The 21,203-nt window shown below is 39.0% G+C and overlaps 1 protein-coding gene across 1 annotated transcript in view; it reads right to left on the bottom strand.

Moving 5' to 3' along the window:
* The window catches only part of LOC146001902 (uncharacterized), a 95,643-nt gene extending 79,210 nt beyond the window's left edge, over positions 1-16,433 (bottom strand). The window contains exon 1 of the mRNA XM_083139626.1: positions 16,065-16,433. Coding sequence (XP_082995752.1) covers positions 16,065-16,169 — 105 coding nt within the window. The 5' untranslated portion in view covers positions 16,170-16,433. The remainder of the gene's footprint in view (positions 1-16,064) is intronic.
* Positions 16,434-21,203: the final 4,770 nt, after the last annotated feature.

The following is a 21,203-nucleotide window of genomic DNA, read 5'->3' as shown; positions in this document are numbered from 1 at the left end:
TCCTGGATGAGGTGTGCAAAAGTAAGCATCAAAATAAGGATAAGTGATACATTTCAAATGTAAAAAAATAAAAAAAAATGGTCGTGCTAGATAAGCACACGTGGTGGATCGAGTAGAAGTCTGAATATAGTAATAATAATAAATAAATTGGCAATAAAGTAATAGTTTGTTATTTAGAATTTATATTAATTATTATTTTATTATTATTATTATAGCTCCTGAGTTTTATGTCAACGGCCTGACCTCACCTACAAAAATTTCTGGCCACTCATCTGACCGAACGTTTCGTTTATAGACTTTTGTGCAGCCAATTAATTGCCTAAGGTTTTCCATCCATGCTTATCAATTGAAGCAGCCGTCAGTAATAGGAGGAGCTGCTGATTAATGATAAATGTAATCTTTTAAGGAACGTTAGGTAGCACCATTTTTTCCACGTAAATAATGAATCATTACGAGACAAATCCGGGAGTCATTAAACTCGTCACAGTTGTCAGTTGCAGCATTTTACGAGCTCGCGATGAATCGTATTAAGTTATCCCTTTTCGTCGCTGCACTCCAACACGCAGATGGCGCTTTTGTGATTTTGCCTCGTTCCTCGCCGGTTAATCGACGCTGTTGCTGCAGTTTGAGTCATTGTAACAGAAGGAGGGGGTTACGTAACAGGTATCAACCGAAGAATGTACGAGGGGAGAAAGTTCTTTCTGTTAATTACAGGTGATACCTTTGGTTCTCAGGAAGTAGCATGTCCCGAAGGAAGTACCCAAACAAGCGGCTCCCACACCGAGCGCGCAAAAGGGAGAAAGTAGACCAGATCGTGGGACATTCGAAAGAGGCGGGAATTCTGGCTAACATGATTAGGAAATGAATGGGGGAGATAATGCGGACTTCAAGGCGACGAAAAACAAGGTGTATTGTCTTCATTTCGACGAATACCGTAACATTCAGCAGGTGAAGAAACAAATGAACGAAAATTCAAAACTCTGGAGAAATAATGGATGACTTTGAGATTTTTTTAAATTCACTTTTATAGGCTAATCGGGAATGGACCTAAAGTTTAAGTGGTGTCCGAATCACTATGTGCCTCCACCTGCGAATTGTGGACTGCTGACGAACAAAAATTTTGTGTTATAGGGAGGGGGATGATAAACACATAAACGCAGTCTCCGGAAAGATACTTCAACAAAATAGAAATTTTAAGATTAACTGGGAAACTGAAAGCTGTACAAATAGAGAAACAATAAGAATGAACCAAAGAGAAAATTGAAACTGGTCAACAAGATTATGAAAGTTGCAAATAAATTTTTAAAGCATCAAGAAATTAAAGGCAACAGAATGTTAGTTCAGTATAGTTTAGTTTCCGAGTACTTATCCTAAAAATTAGGAGTATCTATTTTTAGAATATTTGTTTTAGTTTTCAAGACGTATGCGTTTTTCTAATTAAACAATGTCAAAACGTTAAACGAGTTATTCTTTTGGGGCTATTTGAGTTTGTTTTAAGAGTAGTTTTAATAACTAGGACTAAAATTCCATCATTCAACCGGTATTCATGTTCTTCCTGATTTAAGCGTTCCGTAAACTTAAATTATATATTCTGTATTTAATTCAAATGCTGTATGACACTCTTGTCTTTTCTGTCCTCTTCAAAATTATGAAAATAATAAATGTGAGTCCAAATCCTTATGTACTTTGTTCTATAAATTATTTCTTTAAAGTGATTTAAAACAGTGATTTTTTTTTAATGATCCAAACCATAACATTAATTACTCTTTGAATGACACGAGCACATTCACCGCTATCATAATTTTCTCCCTAAAGATAGCCAAGTCTAAACTGCTTGAGAAACCGAAATCAAAGGTTCAGGAGAGTTTCGAACTCGCCACAGAGCGGCGCTTCGAGCGACAAGAAAGACGTACAAAATTCAACCTAGTTCTCTGTTTCGGTTGGCAGACTGTGAAATATGACTGCCGTTGGCTGTCTCTGTTCCGCAGGAGAATTTAATTGCAAACTGTTAAAGCAGTTCGAAGAGAGCAGAGATCAGGAGTAGCGCAACGAAGAGAGAATAAAAAGCATTTTTCCGGCGAACTATTTCAAGCTGAATCTTGACAGTTTCTTCTACTTGGACCGTATAATTTAAGTAGAAGCTCGAATTATGTAAATAGAACATTGTTAATGTGATTTTTATTATGAACGACAGCGGTGAATATCTGGTCATAATTTAATGCGAATAGCTTTTCTATCGTGAAGTTATTACATAATGTTTTCATGTAATAGCTCTATTTAACTTGGCAAAAAAATCTAGTCCTAACGTAATGTTTACGTGATCGAAGAAAGCTATTTATGAGAACGAAGGTTTTGGTAGTACAAGGTGCCCGAAAAGCAGTGGTACGTGTGGGAATGTCATAAATGTTACACATTAAGTGTTGGGTAGGAAATGTTCTATTATAAAGCATATTAAGGACATGATTATCAAAGGGGAAGTACAAATGGGAAGAATTATACAATCTTTAAAATATATACGCTATAAATAGGCAAGGGTTTGTTCAGGCTTGTCGGGTAATATTTACTATGACCAGTTTCTTGTGAAACTTTCTTAGCGCGCTGCTTCTTCCATACGGTATTTGACCACGGACGTAAGTATCCATTGAAGTTTCACTAACATTCATATAACTTTACATTCGTTTTTCAATGCGTATGTTAAAATGCATTTCTTGATGGTAAGAAGTGATGTGACTCACGGACAGACTGGGAGTAACGCGCTAATTTTTTTCTGTAACTGAGTTAACACCGCTATTTATATTAGTAACTGTAATTTTTTCGAAAAATAACAATCGCAACTTGACTTGGGCTAATTTTCTAAATTTATAACTGGTTAATTCATTTCCCATGGATTTGGATTTTTAAAGAAAAGTTGCAGGTTATGGATTGCAATTTCGAAGACTTGAGTTCATGTCAATGATGGTAGAAAAAAGCGAATGGTTGCGAAATAATTTCTATTTGCCTCCACCAGTGATCGAATCAGGGACCCGTTGATCACATGGCATTACAACTACGCCATCGGGAGGCCCTAGAAATGAAGGGAAAATACAATGTATTTTAAATCTTCTTCGGAATATGTTCACAGGGTACCCGAAAAGTTCGTGCCTCTTTGAAACCTCGTTGACCAAACCTATCTCTACAAATGCTAAATGTTAGAAAAAATAGAATATTCACTACGTTGAAGATCCCTTCACTAAGTTTCCCTCACGTTGTAAGGAAACTGGAATCGGGCAGCTTGTTGCTGAAGGTAAAATATAATAACTAGCTCCTTTGTTCGTGCCCTGAATGCACATTGTCTAACTTTGCCACTGTCGAGATGATGATGTAAACAACGCGCTCACTTTGCCTTACCCCTAGGTATCCATTGATTAGCGGCTGGAAGAGATCCAAAGCCACTTTGCAGTGATTGGATCAATTCCCACCTTAGATCATCCATTCCTGGATACGAACCTGGCCCTCTCACGTGGCAGCCAGATGTCCTATACCGACGGGACCATCAGACAACTATTAAATTACTATCTCGAAGAAAACAAAACTTTCATGTCACTATCAGTCAAGTTCAAGTCACGCGCAGTCACCTTGCAACTGGCTTACACGAGATTCTATTCTCATCGTTACAATATTCATTTTTGAAAACTGAATGCTTTTACAAGCTAACCTCCAAGAATTTACACCCGAAACACGAGTTTTCATATTTTCTTATTTGGAAGCTCTTTTCTGACACTATTTATCCAATCGCGACTTTGAAAATGAATTATGATAAGATTAAATTGATGAACCCTCACGCCCAGTCCGAGACTCGGAATTTGAGTCTTCTATGATGAGTGAGTTCGCGAGTCGACCTCCCAACTCGTTTGTCCACCGAGTGTCTTTATGTGTGACAAACTATTATAGTGTGTTGCTTTCAAAGTAGCCCACTACATTTTTTGAGTAACTTCCCCAATTCTGGAATATACGAGGGTCATCTAAAAAAAGAAGGAACATTTTGGTGTAAAACACAAATGACAAATGATGTGTCCAAAAAATTTATGGTACACAAACTACATATCTTACTCTATTTTCCACATATTCGCTATATCCGTTCAAGCACTTATCATAGCGTGATACCAGTTATTGATACAGTCATTCTACTTGGTTGCTGCCAATGTATTGAATCATGTTGTCACGGCGTCTTTGAGTTCAATGACTGTATCAACAATCTGGTGTCACGCTATGATAAGTGCTTGAATGAATATGGCGAATATGTAGAAAATAGAGTAAGGTATGTAGTTTCTGTATCATAAATATTTAGGACACATCATTCGCCGATTGGGTTTTACACCAAAACGTTAATTTTTTTCTGAATTAGCCCAGTGTATTCATGCACCTTTTCTTCCCGTTACACTTAAGGGGTTCCGGGTTCGATGCCCTGTGGAGGCCCATAGTGGTTCGTATACCACTTTAATGATTGATTGATTGATTTCGTTTATTTTACTTCGCGTTTTGTGCCTCTTGGCTAATTTGCGAAGATGGGGATGAGTGATGAAGTGATGAAATTGACGAATGGACATTCACAAACAACCAAGCCCGAGCGGGATTCGGCCACAGGGTCCGGCTTATACCACTTTAAACTATAAGTCCAGTCCCCAGCCTATCTGAGCAAGTACACTTAAACTAAAAACTCTTCCCATCAAACGTAATACATAAACGCCAAGGGCACACATGCAGTTCTCTGGAAAATTCTGACAATGCAGTTTTACTCTTACATGCCCATACCTAAACGAGGTCGTCATCTTAGAAATATTTCAGCTTTCCTATAAAATATTTCCTTATGTATTATCTAGAACGTAAGAAGTAGAAAGAAAGTGACAAAAACGACTGCAAAATATGGAATGCAGCAGTAAACTGACGAATAACAAAACGTGTTGTCGTAAAATTAATCTTGTTTATTTGACAGCGCTTGCTGATTGTGCAAGAAAGAGATTATGGCTCATTTAATTTCAGCTTCATGGCCGCTTGTCAAACGGCAGTGAAAAGGAACATGGGGGGCGCGAGATCTGCAGTGACCCGTCACCGTCTTTTGTCAAAGACCATCCAAGCTTTTAAAACTCATGTTGTTGTTGTAAAACAAGGAAACTACACAAAGGAAAATAAATAAAGTTGTCTGTTTTTTGTTCTACGGGTCTTTAGACAAAAGGCAACAATGTCTATATCTTTCGTCTGCATAAACAGGTTTCGTATAGGATACTTTGGATGTTACGTATTACGTTAGGTATTAAATTGTTAATAAAGAGTTTGTTCTTTCAATCATGAAGATTCATGATGCAAATGTTATTGATTTGCAAGCGTGTCTAAATCGCGTACGATTTTATCTCAGAATGGGTAGTGATTTTTTTCGACTATAGAGTAAATTATGGCAGGAACATTTGAAAGAGTTGAAGCGCTATGTAATAGTTATTTCTTGAATGTGCCAATGTTGTTGCATATTTTGAGGAAATGGAGGACAATGAGGCATTTTTAGGTAATAGATGGATAAGGGTAAGACACGATCACATTGTACGCTTGACTCACTAGTAATATGACAGTTCATATTTTCGTATAGCATATTTGCAAAAAAATGTAGGTTCGGTATTATATTTAACTAATTATTAGTACATAACTCATCATGGATCATTGTGGAAGGTTTTTTAGCCTCCAGATCACGAGAGAAAGTTTGAATAAAATGTGCGTCTCCCCCGAAATACACTACTTTGAAGCCCAAATGTTTTCTACTTCATTTGACAATCTAGACCGATCTCTTAATGTTATTCCTTGTGAATACGTTTGTTTGAAGTCATTCGCTAATTTCGCCGGACCCTGTGGCCGAGTTGTTAGCACATCGCGCTGCGACGCAAAGTGTCCCGGGTTCGAATCCCGCTCGGGCTTGATTGTTTGTGAATGTCCATTCATCAATTTCATCACTCATCCCCATCTTCGCAAATTAGCCAAGAGGCACAGAACGCGAAGTAAAATAAACTAAATCAATCAATCATTCGCTAATTTCTTTCAGATATTCAACTGTTTCTTTTAGTAAATGTGTGTTTTAGCTTCTACTGAACACTATAATTTTTATACTAGTTGATGGATTTGATAAACCTAAGATCAAATGTCATTGCATAATATTTGTTCTTTCTTTTACCAAATCTATCATGGTTGCGAAATGCGTGATTGCTGTTGCAATACTTTTGGAACACCCAGTACTTGTCGAGAAGCACACCGGAATTCCTTGTTTTTTCCCATGCACTACTCACTAAACGTAATCCAAAAAATTCTCAATTGTTTTCTCTTTACCAGTTCCACACTTTCTCTCAACAAAGTCATTTAACTTTGCACTGTTGCAAATCTTCTTCTACTTAAACGGATCTCTACATATGCGTCGTAAAAAAGCAGCACCTTTCTTGGCGGAGTGATTAGCACAGCGCGCTACAACGCCAGGGGTCCTTGATTCGAATCCCTGCCTTTGCATGGGTGTTCTTTGTGAGTGTCAATTCATCAATTGCATCATATCACTCATCCTCATCGTCGTGATTAGCCGAAAGTGGCAGAAAAACGACGTAAAACAACATAATTCAATCAATCTTGGTATTTTATATACCCTCTCCACTCTCCACACCATACCACTCAGATGGCACAGTTACAGAAAATGTAATCGACCTGACCTGAAATAGTAATCTGTTGATGGGTAACCTTTCACCTTGGGAAAACTTGAAGTAAAGAAAAAAATTAAGGTGATTGACACCACCGCAAGGTTTCTATCTGGTTTCTGCCAACGATATATTTTGATGCGAAATAGGTTCAAGTGGAATACAGTTCCATTCCATGTTTTTGGAAGTTGGAAAAGTAAAGGTACCCCTTCCAAATGTATGAAGTCAAAGTACGTTAAGTTAAACATTTTATTCTACTTTCTTACAGTACTCATACTTCCACTGCTTGAATTTTAAAGCTCAAATCAAATAAATTTAATCTCATAATTTTAATTTGCTACTTTTCTGAAAATGTTAATCAAATAACGAATAAAAACATTTATATTCGTACTAAAATACTATCCAGGAAAAAAATGCATTCCACAAATGCTCTTAACTGTGTGCACAGTAGAGACCTCTAGGAGAAACAGGAAGTTGAATATAACCCACACTCTGGCGCTGTCGTCGTTGTATGTATAGGCTTACTTTCCCTCTATCTTGGTTGATCTTTCATAACGCTATCATGACGGGAAAGTATTTAATATCATACTTCTCAGAGACGTTATCATCGGTTAAACTGGAAACTTCACTAATCGTGGAAAATAACCAATGAAGAAGCTTTTTAATTGAAGCTCGGTGTGTTCTAAGCTAAAAAGAAATCACAGGGCATTGACAAAAGTTTCATCTTGATAAGCTCATATCACGTTCCGGATCGAAGCGTTCGTGATAGGTTTTTTTCATTTATTGGTGACGCTTGTCGTGTGTATTTTACGTTACACTGAAATATGTAACTATACCAGGATGAGTATTTCATTATTTTTTTTTTGATGTAAATTAAAATAGAAGAGAACACAAGTTACGATGAAATATATGTACGAATCGTACAGATAGCCTATTTCTCGTAATCCTGGTATGATCCTGGCAGTCAGAATAATAGTAGTAAGGAAATTTCACAGTTGTTAACAAAGAAAACGCGTGGTTGTATTTCTTCTCATAAATGTTGTTCCTACATAATAAGTAACTGTTAGTTACTAACTGAAGTAGTTAGGTTTATCATTTCTTAGATTATGTAAATAGAAAGGGTTAAACACAGACGAGAAGCTAGCCAGCCCCCGTGGCGGAGTGGTTAGCACATCGCGCTACGACGCCAGGGGTCCCGGGTTCGATCCTGGCCTGGTCATGGATGTTTGTGAGTATCCATTCATCAATTTCATCATATCATCACTCATCCCCATCTTCGCAAATTAGCCAAAGGTGGCACAAGGAGCGAAGTAAAATAAAACAAATCAATCAACAGACGAGAAGCTGGCAGAGGTTAATCAAGCTTATACAGTGAATTCGTTTTGGCTCTGAGCCGAGATAGCACGTGAACAACTTTGAACAACTCTTATAACACAGGTTAGTACTCGTTATGCAATATAAATATAATTGCTAAAGATATGTGCTTAAATAAGCGAGACGTTACGGGACAAAAATACCGGTATCTGCACCATGTCACATCATGTCATGCGCTATCTCGACCCAGAGTCAAAACGAACGCACTGGACATAGCTACCCATTCGCCATGCCTTACATTTCATATTTTATAAAATTCTTCCCTTCAACGTTTTCCAAAATTATGTCACAGTAGGTTATAAAATACGCCATTTCGAAACGTGGTGACTTATTTTGCTCAAACGATAATACCATACCAGTCTTCTGAAACATTTAGCTGATACGAGAATTTCAATTCAAAGCTTGAAATTTATGACAGTTATCACGGTCTCAAAATTGCACTCATTCCGCTCCCTTCCCCACCTCTTCTGAAGTACATATTATTTTTTATCATCAGACTGTAGCTCAAGTTATATCCTAACACTCGTTCTACAAGCTCAAGGAATTTGTCTGAACCAGAGGTGTTCACCAAACAGAGGGCAGACCTCATCATCACCTTCCGGAAGATATGTGAGGAAGGGCGAGTCGTGACTCATGACTGCGAGGGTGGGGATGACATATCGTTACTGAAGACATTTTGAACGGCACACAAATTCGTTTTCTATACCTCTATATCTGTGAGTACAACGTAGTTCGCAATTTATGGATTCCACCATGAGGAAGTCTCCGCGAGGCAAATGCGGTAAAATAAATATCTTCGATGACGCGGAAACATGAAAAACTAGAAATTACACTAGTTACATTTGAAATATGGATGATTGACAAAAAAAAAAAGCCTGACCGAAGGAATTATGCTATATTTACCGTATTTACATGGTGTGTCCAGAAATTATGTCAAAAAATAAACTTTTTTTTACGTGTTCTTTCTATTCTTAAATAAAAATTTCATTACACTTTGAATAAGCTTTCAATACATTTCATGCTAATATTATGTGTATTACATATGGATATTTAAACTGTAGGGAAATAAAGGCTAGCATTGAATGAAAGTTTGTCTTATACATACGTACATGCAAACAAATTTGGCTCATGAAAGTATTGGGAAAACTACACCTCATGTAATATTATCGCCAATATTATTGTAAATATTGTTATGGTACAAGGGCGCCCGTAGAGGAGGCCGGGGGGCGAGGGCACTTGCTGGAAAGGTTTCGAATGATGAAAATATACTGTAAAAACATGGATGCGGGGTGCCGTGAAAGATAACAGATTAAGTGCCTATGTAAATAATCTAAGTGGTGGCCATGCTTTATGAGAATTTTCTTAACTGGGGGGGAAAGCATCGCTACACGTTTTCCCACTTTGAGCACTGCTGCCGCCCTCAACCCCTAGAAAAAATCCTGCAAGCATCCTTGTTATGTTATATAATGGGGATATATTCACATTAATTGATTTTTCAAGGTTGGTAGCCGAATGTTTAAACAGTGGACTTGATGCCCAATCCTTCAAGACGCGTCTTGAATTCAGTCTTATTTGTCTGAGATGTTGATATTGTTTTGCTACGGCCTTGGCAGTTTTACAGCTTCCAGCTCACTTTAAAGCTTACACGCTATAAAAAGAAGAGGAAAAAGAAAACGTCGAAACTGAATCCTCGGAAAGTGAATGAACTGGCACGAAGAAGACTGGAAAGGGAACATTTCTTTCTCAGGCACGAAAGCGAGCGAGTCGGCTGCTTCGGATCAGCATTGGTTTCGTTCCCACATTTCTCTTTCCTTCATCGCAGTTCACTTTTTTGTAATCACCACCTGTGCGGTCGATCGGGCCTATTGGAAAATTGGAGGCTCAGTTTTGCAACGTATCATTGTTGTACTTATTGTTTACAAAATGCAGCACGAGCTTCCAGAATTAACGTGGGATGCATTCATTAAGGAGAGTCGTTTTGCGAAACGGGGCTCCCGAAACATTAGTAGTGATTTGTATTACTGTCCACGAATGTTGGGTAATGTTTCTTCGCCTTCTTTTTTTCGTTATCTCCTTTCGAAAAGTTTGTGCCTCTCATTTAATGCACGGTGGCTAAATGGTCCTGTGGCGAGCCCTCTCACGTGGTTCGAACAGTGACGACGCCAAAGGAGGGAGGGAGTATCTCCTTACCGCCTCCCAAATAAAGAAGAACAGTAGGTAAATCAATGCTCTTTTAACACTAATTTTCAAAGTTTTATTAATTGTAATTTATTAATTCCAATTGCAATTTTGAATTCTATGTATTAAATGTAATTTTTCTTTGTGCCGTCACTTGAGTTCAAATACATACTTCGTGATTCAGTGTCGTATTTACGATTTCATTACCGGAAGTATAAGTTTATTCGATGGAAATTTGTCTCAACACGAATGAAATCCAGTTTACCCTATGTGGGGGTAGAGGGCTTAAAGAATAACTTTTGTTTTGTTTCAACGGCATTTGAGTGGGCTCATGCCTCCTTTAAGGCAGCCACTAGCACATAAATCTGAGCTGAAACTGGATGTTATATTTTTCTTGCATTCAAATGTTCTTTCATGCCTTTAACCCAACAGAGCCGCAGTTGTCCAGTCTGTAGGGCGCTTGACTGTCGCGCAGGAGACCCGAGTTCCATTCCCGGGGTGGGTAATTTCAACTGGGAGCGGTCTGGTGTTCATCCAACCTCTAATAAACCCTAGGGAGGTGAAGGCGACCGGATCGTGCTGCTTATCACACCACCTCCAAAAATGGCCGGGATCATGTATGTGTGCGGTCCTACCTTCACACCTCCCAGGTCCTCCATAGCATGTAGCAATGCACAGGGGATAACTTTACTTTATATTTATCCCAACCAGTTTTCTTTTCGTCCTCCTCCGTGGCCGTGCGGTCTAAGGCACTTTGCTTTGGACGGCGGTTGCGGGACGGCATAGGTTCGATCCCGGGTTCAGTCTACGGGAATTTTCGGCCTGTGTATAGGGCCGGTGGCAACCCACCATCGTGAGGAAATTGGGGAGCTCCGAGTGAGTGAGCATAATCCGTAATCCGGTCGCGAAGTCCTACAACGGCCAGCTCCAAAAGTCACAGTATGAAGCAGCGTGGGAGGGAGGCGACCAGTCGGTAGGTAAGCCTTGGCCCAATATTGGGCTGTAGCACTATAGGATAGGGTTTATACAGTTTATTTTTCTTTTCTTTCCTACGTTTTACTTAATAAAGTGTGCGAATGGCATTTCGATTTTGTAATTCTAGAACTTTCTAGATTAAACGTGCCGATGAGGATGAATGCTGAACTGATGAAGTAGAGAATGGGACACACACACCATCTACACACACACACACACACACACACACACAGGATTCGAAGCTCTGGTACAGTATCATAGCGTGATAACCACATTAAAGTCAGACTCCCTCTTTTTTTACCAGCACTTGAAATGCAGTAAACAAACACTTGTCGATTGTAAAATATTAGCCACATTATATGCACAGTTTTAAGAATTAGTATTCCATTACAAGACTATCAGGACTACAACAAACATGCCCATTTTAGGCGCTTTTCTAAATTATTGCGGGGGACTCCCCCTCATGGCCTCTTACTATAGACCATCGTTTCTCAATCTATGGGGCGCGACCCACTCCTGGGTCCCGAGGGGGAGTTCGTTGGGTCGCGAAGTCGGGTTCGAAAATTTGTTTGCTGTGTCTTAAAAACCTATTACATTTAAATTACTAAGATATATTGCTTTAAAAATTTAAATTCAACCGTCTTGTACGTAGTCTAAACTCTACATAGGAATCTGTTATTCGCGGTCTACCATCGCACATTAGATGAGTAAAAAAAATGTAGTTTTTAATTTCAGCATGTGTGTTTAGTTAGATGCTAGACTGGAGTAAATTAGTCTTTCAAGTTACATATTTACTTTTACAAGCGTAAAAGAGGGCTTCTTAAAGTACTCGATGATAGCAAAGAAATGATTATAAACTGGGTGCACATCCCTACAAGTTATTCTGCCGTCGCCCATGTAATATCCTTGAAGGAGGGTCCCAGACTGAAAAGGTTGAGAACCACTGCTATAAACGCCCGACATACGGAACATGATGATACAAATATTTTACCTGACTGGGTCACTGGAATCAAGCCATCATTTCGAGATATATCCACGCTGTTTCCCAACTGTAAATCAAGCTAATATTCCGTACTGAAGCAAATCGTAACATAAAAAGACAACATTGGCGCCAATTGTAAATTAGTAGGTCACTGAATCCAATGCCGAATCATTGTGTAATCGCAGCATCATTGAAGCGAAAAAATGGCGCGAATCTACCTGCATTATTCAATACCTAGGTACAATGCTCGCTTTCCTCCCAATATCTAACACAATTTACGAAGGAAACAAGCAGGTAGGCAGTAATTTCAAGATATGGAATCTTAATTTTACTCGCAGACTTTTATAATCAGACCGGAAATGTCTAAACTTTCACTGTTGGTCAACCTGAAGCCTAAACATTTCAGGGCGGGACTCTGTAATATAGCCGCTTATTCTCTTAAGCTTCTATCTGTATTATCTGAGGTGTCTGACATATATTTATGGCTTCTGCAGCGCAGAGAGAGCAGATAAAAATCAGTTTTCTGAGTTTATTAATGAAAACATTGGCTGATAATTTAATTTGCATTCACTTATCTTTTTTCAACTTGACTTTAGAATCTCTTGAAAATTAAGTCACAAAAACAATTCCAGGTTGAGCACCTCGTGTGATACTGTCAATTGCTTTTAAAGTAATGCAGTATTATATGTTTGAACGTAAATGCTGATTAACTGTGTACATTTTGTAAGCTTCAAGTTTGCAAAACAATAAAAATTTAAGTTTACACAGATTAACAAGAAAATAATTGCACGAGGTATAGAATGAAACTTTGATTAAATGTTGACTACTCTTTTGGCCTTTAATGCCCCTTTTATTTTAAAAAAATATCAGAAATGCGACGTTACTTTCTGACCAAGCCCAGAGTAATCAAAATATGCAGAAGTGTTTTACTGAAGTTTCGAATTATTATAAAGTCTTTAACTACAAAAGTTGCAATTAGAGGATCTATAATAATTGGTATCTGTTATTTCACTCAACGATAAATAGGTTTATTATTATATAATACAATATTTTTCCCGATTCCATTTTGCTTCAGGTTTATCCTTCATCAAAATGCCATAAAAATATCATATGTTTATCTGGTCTTGGTTTACACGCAACAGCAATATTATAGGACTAAAGCAGGATATTTAAACCCTCCAGAAGTTTAAATAAGAACTAGACCAAATGTTAAACGTAAATAGTTAAACGTATACAAAAGGGAAAGAAAGAATTGTGGAAGCGATTGTTCCACATTTCTTTTACGACTAATGTTATAAAAGCGTAAAGCTGTTTATTCTAACACAGAAAATAGTGTTTTTGTGTGACTCTCTTTGCAAATGCTGAGAAAACTCATTGTTACGTCTACTCCTTGAACGAACTTTTGGAAAAGAACATGTAATAGCACGATATGTATGCGTACTTTTGTCTCGAATAAATGTAAAATAAACCTTTCAAACTTTCACAACCACGCTTTCTGTATGTTCATATATTTTCGCACATTGCCACTCATAACGCGAAACAGTTTGCACGTTAGTGGCGGATTTCGGAGCAACTTTTCCTTCAAAGAATGAGCATTTATAAGTTAGCATGCTTGAATGTTTGACGGTTATGGAGAGTTCGGTGGCAATGTGCTTGTGCGAGAATTTTCCAGCTGTTGGAATTACTCCAGAAAATTCAGGTTGTGAACTCGTCACGCTCCAAAGCTTACAAACGTCTTCCACCCACATAGCTTTTATACGCTGCGAGAAACACATTACCGAGACGGCAGAGCTTGTGACCTTAATAAATAGTGTAAGTAATGTTTGTAATGAATTCTCATTCATTGCTGAAAGTAGCAATTTCTTACCGGTACGTTATCAATAGTTCGTTTGTATAATGTTTAAAAGGTTGTCTGATTAGGTTCTCACATAGTAAGGTTTGAACCACTGTAATCGAACTTTTATCCTTTCATTACAAGGCGTTAATACCACTTTGCTATCAGAGGAATTGCATACACCCAAAGTATACTATTTTCTATCATATTCTATGCGTTTTAAACAAACAGAATTGTACTGCTCTTGTTCAAGGACTCGCCGTAGTTAACCCATTTCTTTCATTTCTGTAATGGCTGTAGTTTGGGGCACGACTGTACAGTCTGGGTTGTAATGATTCCATTAAGTCAATGGTACCGTAACAACATACATTGGTCCGTATCTGTACACATGACCCACGTCAAGGACCGAACTCGCAAATCATAATTACGGGGCAATTGTGTCGAACCTTAGCGAAGCACCCACTCATCTGAATGTGTGCATACGTGATGGAAAAGCTGAGGCTTTGTTACTCATTTTGAAAAGAGTGCGAACTCCCTGAACCTTCCAGGAACTTTTCGATAATACCCCTCTCCCCCCCTCATAAGCCGGAGTGAAAGTTCTTAAAAGCCTTGCAATTGCAAATTTATTAAAAAGCGAACTTCCCGGTAGCGTAGTGGCTAACGCTGCTGCCTTGCAATCAAGGAATTTCCAGAGGAGGAATATGGCACAGTTGAACTGTAGGTCAAGTCCACATTGAACTCTGAGCATACATTGAACTTTAAAAGAACTTTAATTGGTGGCATTTTAAAAATTTATCAACTAAATTTAACGAAAATATAACTTTATTCATTATTATCGTTACTTAATGTTGTATTACTGCCATATCAACGTAAGAGCTAAGCGTTTACGTTGTTTTCAATAAGCTGGTGTGTGAAATGAGAAAGGACAGCAACTCCCGAAAAATTACCCACCACCCTCAATCCAAAAGAGAAAGGCAAACCGAAGAAAATTTGTATTAAAACTTAAATGACATTCGAATACACATCCAACTTCCCAGTTTGGCTCGGAACTTTCTCGATTCTATTAAACTTGCTACGTACAAATGGCCGGAAATGGATGTTCGGTGAATTATAAATGTGAGAAAATACCAATGGAAAAGAAAGAAAAGTGTAGAGTCGGACAACAACAATACAAATTGCGTCACAGGAGTGACTATTATTAATAGGAAAGATTAGAAAGCATTCCAGTTGAGGAACCTTTAACATTTAAGTAAACAAATATGGAAGATCCACCCTGTCTTCAGAAGAACTGTTTTATTCTCAAACGTACATTTCTAATGATGGTGATGATTACTAGTTACATATTTTGTTCACTCGGGTTATAATCCCGGCTTGGAATGGGTGTTCTTTGGGAGCGTCTCTTCACCAATTCGATAATATCTTCGTGATTAGCCAAAAGTGGCAGAAAAGGTAAATAGGATAAACCAAATCAACCAATAAATCAAACCTTCGTTCTCCGTATTTTCATGTTGTAGTCATGTGGACAGCACCAGCAACTGTAACTCTGTGAGGGACCATCATTATTGTCACACCCCACTTTGCTTATTGAAAGAATTCCAGATGCTGACCATAGGCTATTTACACTGAAACCATCAATAATAAAAGCTACCAAGATGGCACAATTGTAACATTAATGTCATATTCTGATGGAAGACCAGAAGATAAACAAACTTGCTAGGTGTGTTGGGTGATTTAATGTCGTGGCAACTGTTTTCTGAAATCAGAAAAGTCAAAATGTAAAAGAAGTAGCCTACAACGTGAACTTTTGCTGAAAATTTTCAGCTCAAAGAACCGAAACAAATTATGATCATGGCCTGATGAACGCTCCAGTTAATTATAGATTAAGGTTTGCAGAAAGAAGAGATAAGAATCAGCGTCATGACTCGTTGGCATAAGTGCTATGTGAACTTCCAGACCTGTTCCAGTCAGGTTATTTTGAAAACGTAACAATTATTCTCTGTCAGCACTCTACGCAAGTACTCACCCTTGGCGCCTGTGCGAAAGCTCCTGGAACCGATCTTGTGGGTGTAGGGGTTTGTCCCCGAACCGTGGACACCACCACAACCAGCGACCACCACCACCAGTTCATGATCCACACTTGTCAGTCAGTACCAACTCAGGAGATTCCGACTGTCGGTTGGAACGGTAACCGGTCCACTAGTTCGTCAAAATCGAAAACTGATCAATGCACGAGACACTGTAACGCGATACCTCCTAGGTCCAACATTCAATGCTTCGTGCTGTCGGTAGGGAATTCCCCCCCTCAAGGAGTCGAGATATCTGAGCAGGTGAAAACGTGCCAGCTCGCTGGCGGTCGTGTCTTGGTCTGAGCAGCGAAGCACTTGGCTGTTACGCCGGGTCCACACGCTGTGGCAGATCTAGGTCAAGGGGCAAGGTTTTATAGCTAGAATGCTCCAACCGCGTCGTGTCGGAGAACGCGTTGAGAGACGAAGGTCCGTCGAGAGATATGAATTTCCATGCGGACTTTCGTCCCTTTGCCTCTGGGAGTTGCAATCGTGGACAATGGAGGTTGATGATCGTCACGAGACCAACACTTTCACTGTTATACCGACGTTGTGTGCTTTATTCCCTTCCGGAATCGGCCTGGGATTTTGCTGGACCTGCGTCAGACTTTTCATCCCCAAAGGTTATCCCGTTCCAAAGAAAATATGATAAATTAGATTTAAACGGGTACAGTTTCCCTTACCAAGCTTGAGGAACCGAACTGAGGGAGGTACAACATGGCTGCTTAGGAAAGTGTTATTTTTCAAAGCACTATAGAAACAAGTTGCTTAATATGACCGCAAAAAGCACGTAATGGGGAAGAAGTAAGGTTTAAAAGTTTGAGTTTTTTGTTTTTAAGTACGCTTTATGCTCAGACAGGCTAGTCGGGACTGGAACTTCAATTTTTTAAAGTATCAATCGCGGGTTTCTGCCGGGTATCAATCCCGGGACCTCTTGATTACAAGTCGACGACGTTACAACTCCTCCAGCGGTGAGGCCAAGCCTAAAAGGAAGTGGATGTTACGAAAAATTATAAAACATTGCTCTGTTTAGTGAAAATATAAGGAGTTATGGGAGTTGAAGCACATTAGTGACATTTTATTAAGCTTTATCTAGTACTTATACTTCTTTTTTTTATTAACTTTTAATCGGACCCCTGCTTACAACAGCAATTTGAGATGAAATCTACAACCTGGAACTCGTTGTTCTCTTTTCTTTCCAAATGAGTATTTCGACAGAATGGAAATAAATGTGAAACGTGTGGAAAAGTGCCTCATACCCTTAAGGGGCTATGGCACGTAACGCCTATCTCATCTGCTTCTCCCAGTGGATTTCCTATGACAGTGATTGATCCACTCACCCAACACCCCTATTCCCCCAATACTTCCCAAAACATCCCCAAAATTACTCGCAAATCCCAATTTATGGCCATTTTGACATTTACAGCCCCAGACGGAAAATTATGGATAAACGCCTGCCCAATGGATAAACCCCTATCTCCCTTATACATGCACCCCAGAAGGAGTGCCCACCATCGGCACCGAACTAGCTCACAGTCGCAATGGAAGGAGTTCATCAGAAGAGGAATTTATGGCAGTGGTTGCGAAGCGTGGTCAAGATTTTACTGGCTGTTCAAAGCAAGTAACTAACTGATCGTTGGGGACGAACGTCGATAAGGGGTTATAATTCTTGAGGAGGCACTTCGGCTGTTTCGCGAACTGAAACGAAGTGTACTGAACCGAACAGAGCGCTCATGGTTTACTTCCAGTTTATTTCCTTTAAGCAATTTATAAATGCAGATCTGGGCTGTGCCGAGCCGTGTCGTCCTGACCTCTCATAAGTCCTCCTTTATAGGGCCGAATCCACTTGGAGAACTCCATGTTATATTCAGGACAGATCGAGTCGGTTTGATATTTTGGGGAAAATTTATAAAATTATGGGGAAGGTGATGTGTGTAATAGCAACAGGGTTCGATCAGATTCCCCATGGGGAAAACCATGTGGAGAAGTAGATGAGTATGCGCTGTCTGGGTCTCGTATCGAGTTGCCAATGCTTGTCTCGTTTCAACCTCGTCTCGATTTATAATCACCGTTCACCTTTATAGTTTACAAGTACGTTAAACGACACAAAAGGTATACATAAATGTAGCTGTTCATAACTATGCAGCTACTCTTATGTCTCAATAAGTCTAAGGAGACCCGTGTTCAAATCCCGGCCTCGGTGTTCCTTGTGAGTGCCTCTTCATGATTAGTTTCATCATCAGTCAACCTCATCGTCGCGATTAGCCAAGAGGCAAAAGTGACTGAGACAATGAGGGTCGTGCTAACTTTTTTTTGGCGACGGCTCGAAAATTTGTGTGTGGGTACAAATTATTGAACAGTCAACGGGTTTACCGTATCAAGAATCCAAACAAGAGGAGAAAGCAAATATTTCAAATGATGGATATATTTCTAAAAAAAAATTAGGTACATTGTTCGTTTTAGCACATTCTAGAAATATAGAAGTTTTTGATAAGTATTTCTCTAATTTTCTTTGAGACAGGGACACTTGCCTCGCCTGCCATCCTCAAATCTGTCCCTGTATGAAACTACTTGAACAGAACTAAAAGCAATTTACACTAAAACGAGTCTTCATAATTCTATTTGGAATTTCTAAACATGTTTCCTTTGTCACAAATTGGAATGGGTTGCATCGGGGTATTTCTAGAAATGAAATACATTTTTAGAAAAAGGTGTTCATTCACGAGGGCTCAAAGTCGAGCAGAGCCATTCAAGAACGCACTTATAGGGCAAAACGATAGTGATTAGAGTTGAAAATATTTTTGGGGTCAATTTATGATTGTCGTATTTTCACACAATTGTAGGGCCACATGTTACAATAAACTGATGCGTCAAATTTACATAGGAGCATTTTCAATGTATTGCTCAAATTTTATTACATTTCCCGCCAAAACATTTAACACCAGAACGTACAAGTGCATGAAGCTCCCAATCAGCTTTAGGTACCGTTGCTGACGCGTCTTCCAATTAGCTCTCCGATTGACTCAATAGATTGTAGAATGAGTTCTTGTCGGGAAGGCGAAATAGTTTACAGACTATGATGCAAAAGGGGTATTTAGATGAGAAAATACTAATTTTATCTCTTCTTGATTTTCAATTTCTTTTGTTTAACAGCTGATGTTTAGTAAAAACTGCAGTGTTTTCTTTCTGTTTGAGAAGAAAGTGATTTATGAATACTTGATGTGGGCATGTAATGTCAAGGATAGCGCAGAGAAAGAGGCTTTTCTTTAAATGGAAAGTAAATGAGAGAAAATAAAATTTACGACAAAAATCTTTAACTTAAGAAGTGTTTTATTTACAAACGTGTCTACCGTGAACTTAGAGTCCAATTCATATCTCAACTTTGAATAACTTTCAATAAATTCAATTAGCTATCTGCTGCTATAAAAGCATATTCATATAATGGAACTCAGCTGCATGTAACGAATTTGCTTTCACGTGATGCTCGGTTTGCTTTTCTTGAAGGGTCAAGTGTAATGACAATTTAATGATATGTATAGGTAAAATTAGTTGTAGTACCGAAACGGCCTTGTAACTATCGAGACGAAAACGAGACCAGGGTCTCGGTGACTTGACGAGACCGACACTTACTGACCTAGACTCTCGGTTTGGTTCGAACATTTTGAATGATATTCGAAGACTTTACCTGAAACAAATTTACTTTACTAAGCGACTTCTTCAGGTATAGCAATCGTACACAACCTGATTATTGTAGAGAAGTCGTATATATTTTGTTTATGGTAATTGCAAAGTCGATCCATTTGTGAGAATTGTGTGTCTTTCTTTGCTTCGTGATTGACTCTATTCAGGTTAGATTCAGGTTTTGAGGATCTCGAAGCGTCGCAATGAAGTGTCAAACAGAAAGAAAAAAAAACTCTTTAACAAAAGTAGTTTGCTTTAAATGGCCTCTCTATACGCTATGAAAGTTCGAGAGAGACGAGAACGTCTACTTCTGTGGCCTAGTGGTTAGCACAGCGCACTACAAATCCAGGGGTCCTGGGTTTGAATCCTAGCCTGGGTTTTCTTTGTGAGTGTCCTTTCATCAATTTAATCCTATCATCATTCATCCTCATCTTCGCGATAAGCCAAAAGTGGCAGAAAAAACGAACTAATATAAACCAGCAATAAAATTTAAAAATCGAGACGAGAACGGAATCGATGATTTGATTATAAATAGAGACGAGACGAGACCAAGAACAAGAACGCTGAAAACGAGACCGAGACTCAACCCAGTTTCGTCTCAATACCATCCTTCATCCAAAGATCTCCCAAAAGCACAGTTCAGAGAAGCGTGTGCAGAGGATGATAAATTTGTTCAGCAGAACCTTGGACGAGCTAACCAAAATTAGTTTTTGTGGTTGAACGACATTCTGCCTGATCAAATCGATCTGAAGCTCCTCGGCACAGAAAAATAGTCCTTGCACTACAAATAACAATCACGTAACTGCTCCTTCGTGAACGGCACAAATGAGCTGATCCTGTGGTAGTTCATGATCTGATTTCCAAGACCAGGGACCTTGCAGACAAGAGGAAAAAGATGATGATTGAGTCTAGAACAGTGAAAGCCTCTTTTCAGCAAACTGTAATTTCCACAAATTCCGTCCCTGTGTTTACGCGGCCTTAGGAACGCCGTAATCACAGATTAACTTGATCCTCACGTAATTTTTGTTTATACAGTTTGGAACGCAAATGGAATGGAATATTCACTAGTAAGATAAGTTGTACGTATAGTCTTTGTATACAAACTATGATCACTAAAAGAAATGAAGATTGGTTTGCATTTAAGGTATTTACCGCGAGGAAATGTGAAACTTATAATGATGTTTAAAAGTGATTAAATATTATCTTCTCCCCTAAGTATATCTTTTATGGGAGGGGGCACGGGGGAGAGATCCACAAAAACCATAGCCCACCTCAAACCGGCCCCCTGGCTGAGTGGTTAGCACATCGCGCTACGCCTTGGCGTCCCGGGTTCGGATCCCGGCCTGGGCATGGACTTTTGTGAGTGTCCATTCATCATACCATCATTCATCCCCATCTTCGTAAATTAGCCAAAAGTG

The sequence above is a fragment of the Lepisma saccharinum genome, chromosome 1 (assembly GCF_977018435.1).
Source record: "Lepisma saccharinum chromosome 1, izLepSacc3.1, whole genome shotgun sequence".
Classification (NCBI taxonomy): domain Eukaryota; kingdom Metazoa; phylum Arthropoda; class Insecta; order Zygentoma; family Lepismatidae; genus Lepisma; species Lepisma saccharinum.
Note: the sequence above shows the minus strand (reverse complement) of the source record. Positions and strands in the feature narration are given on the sequence as shown.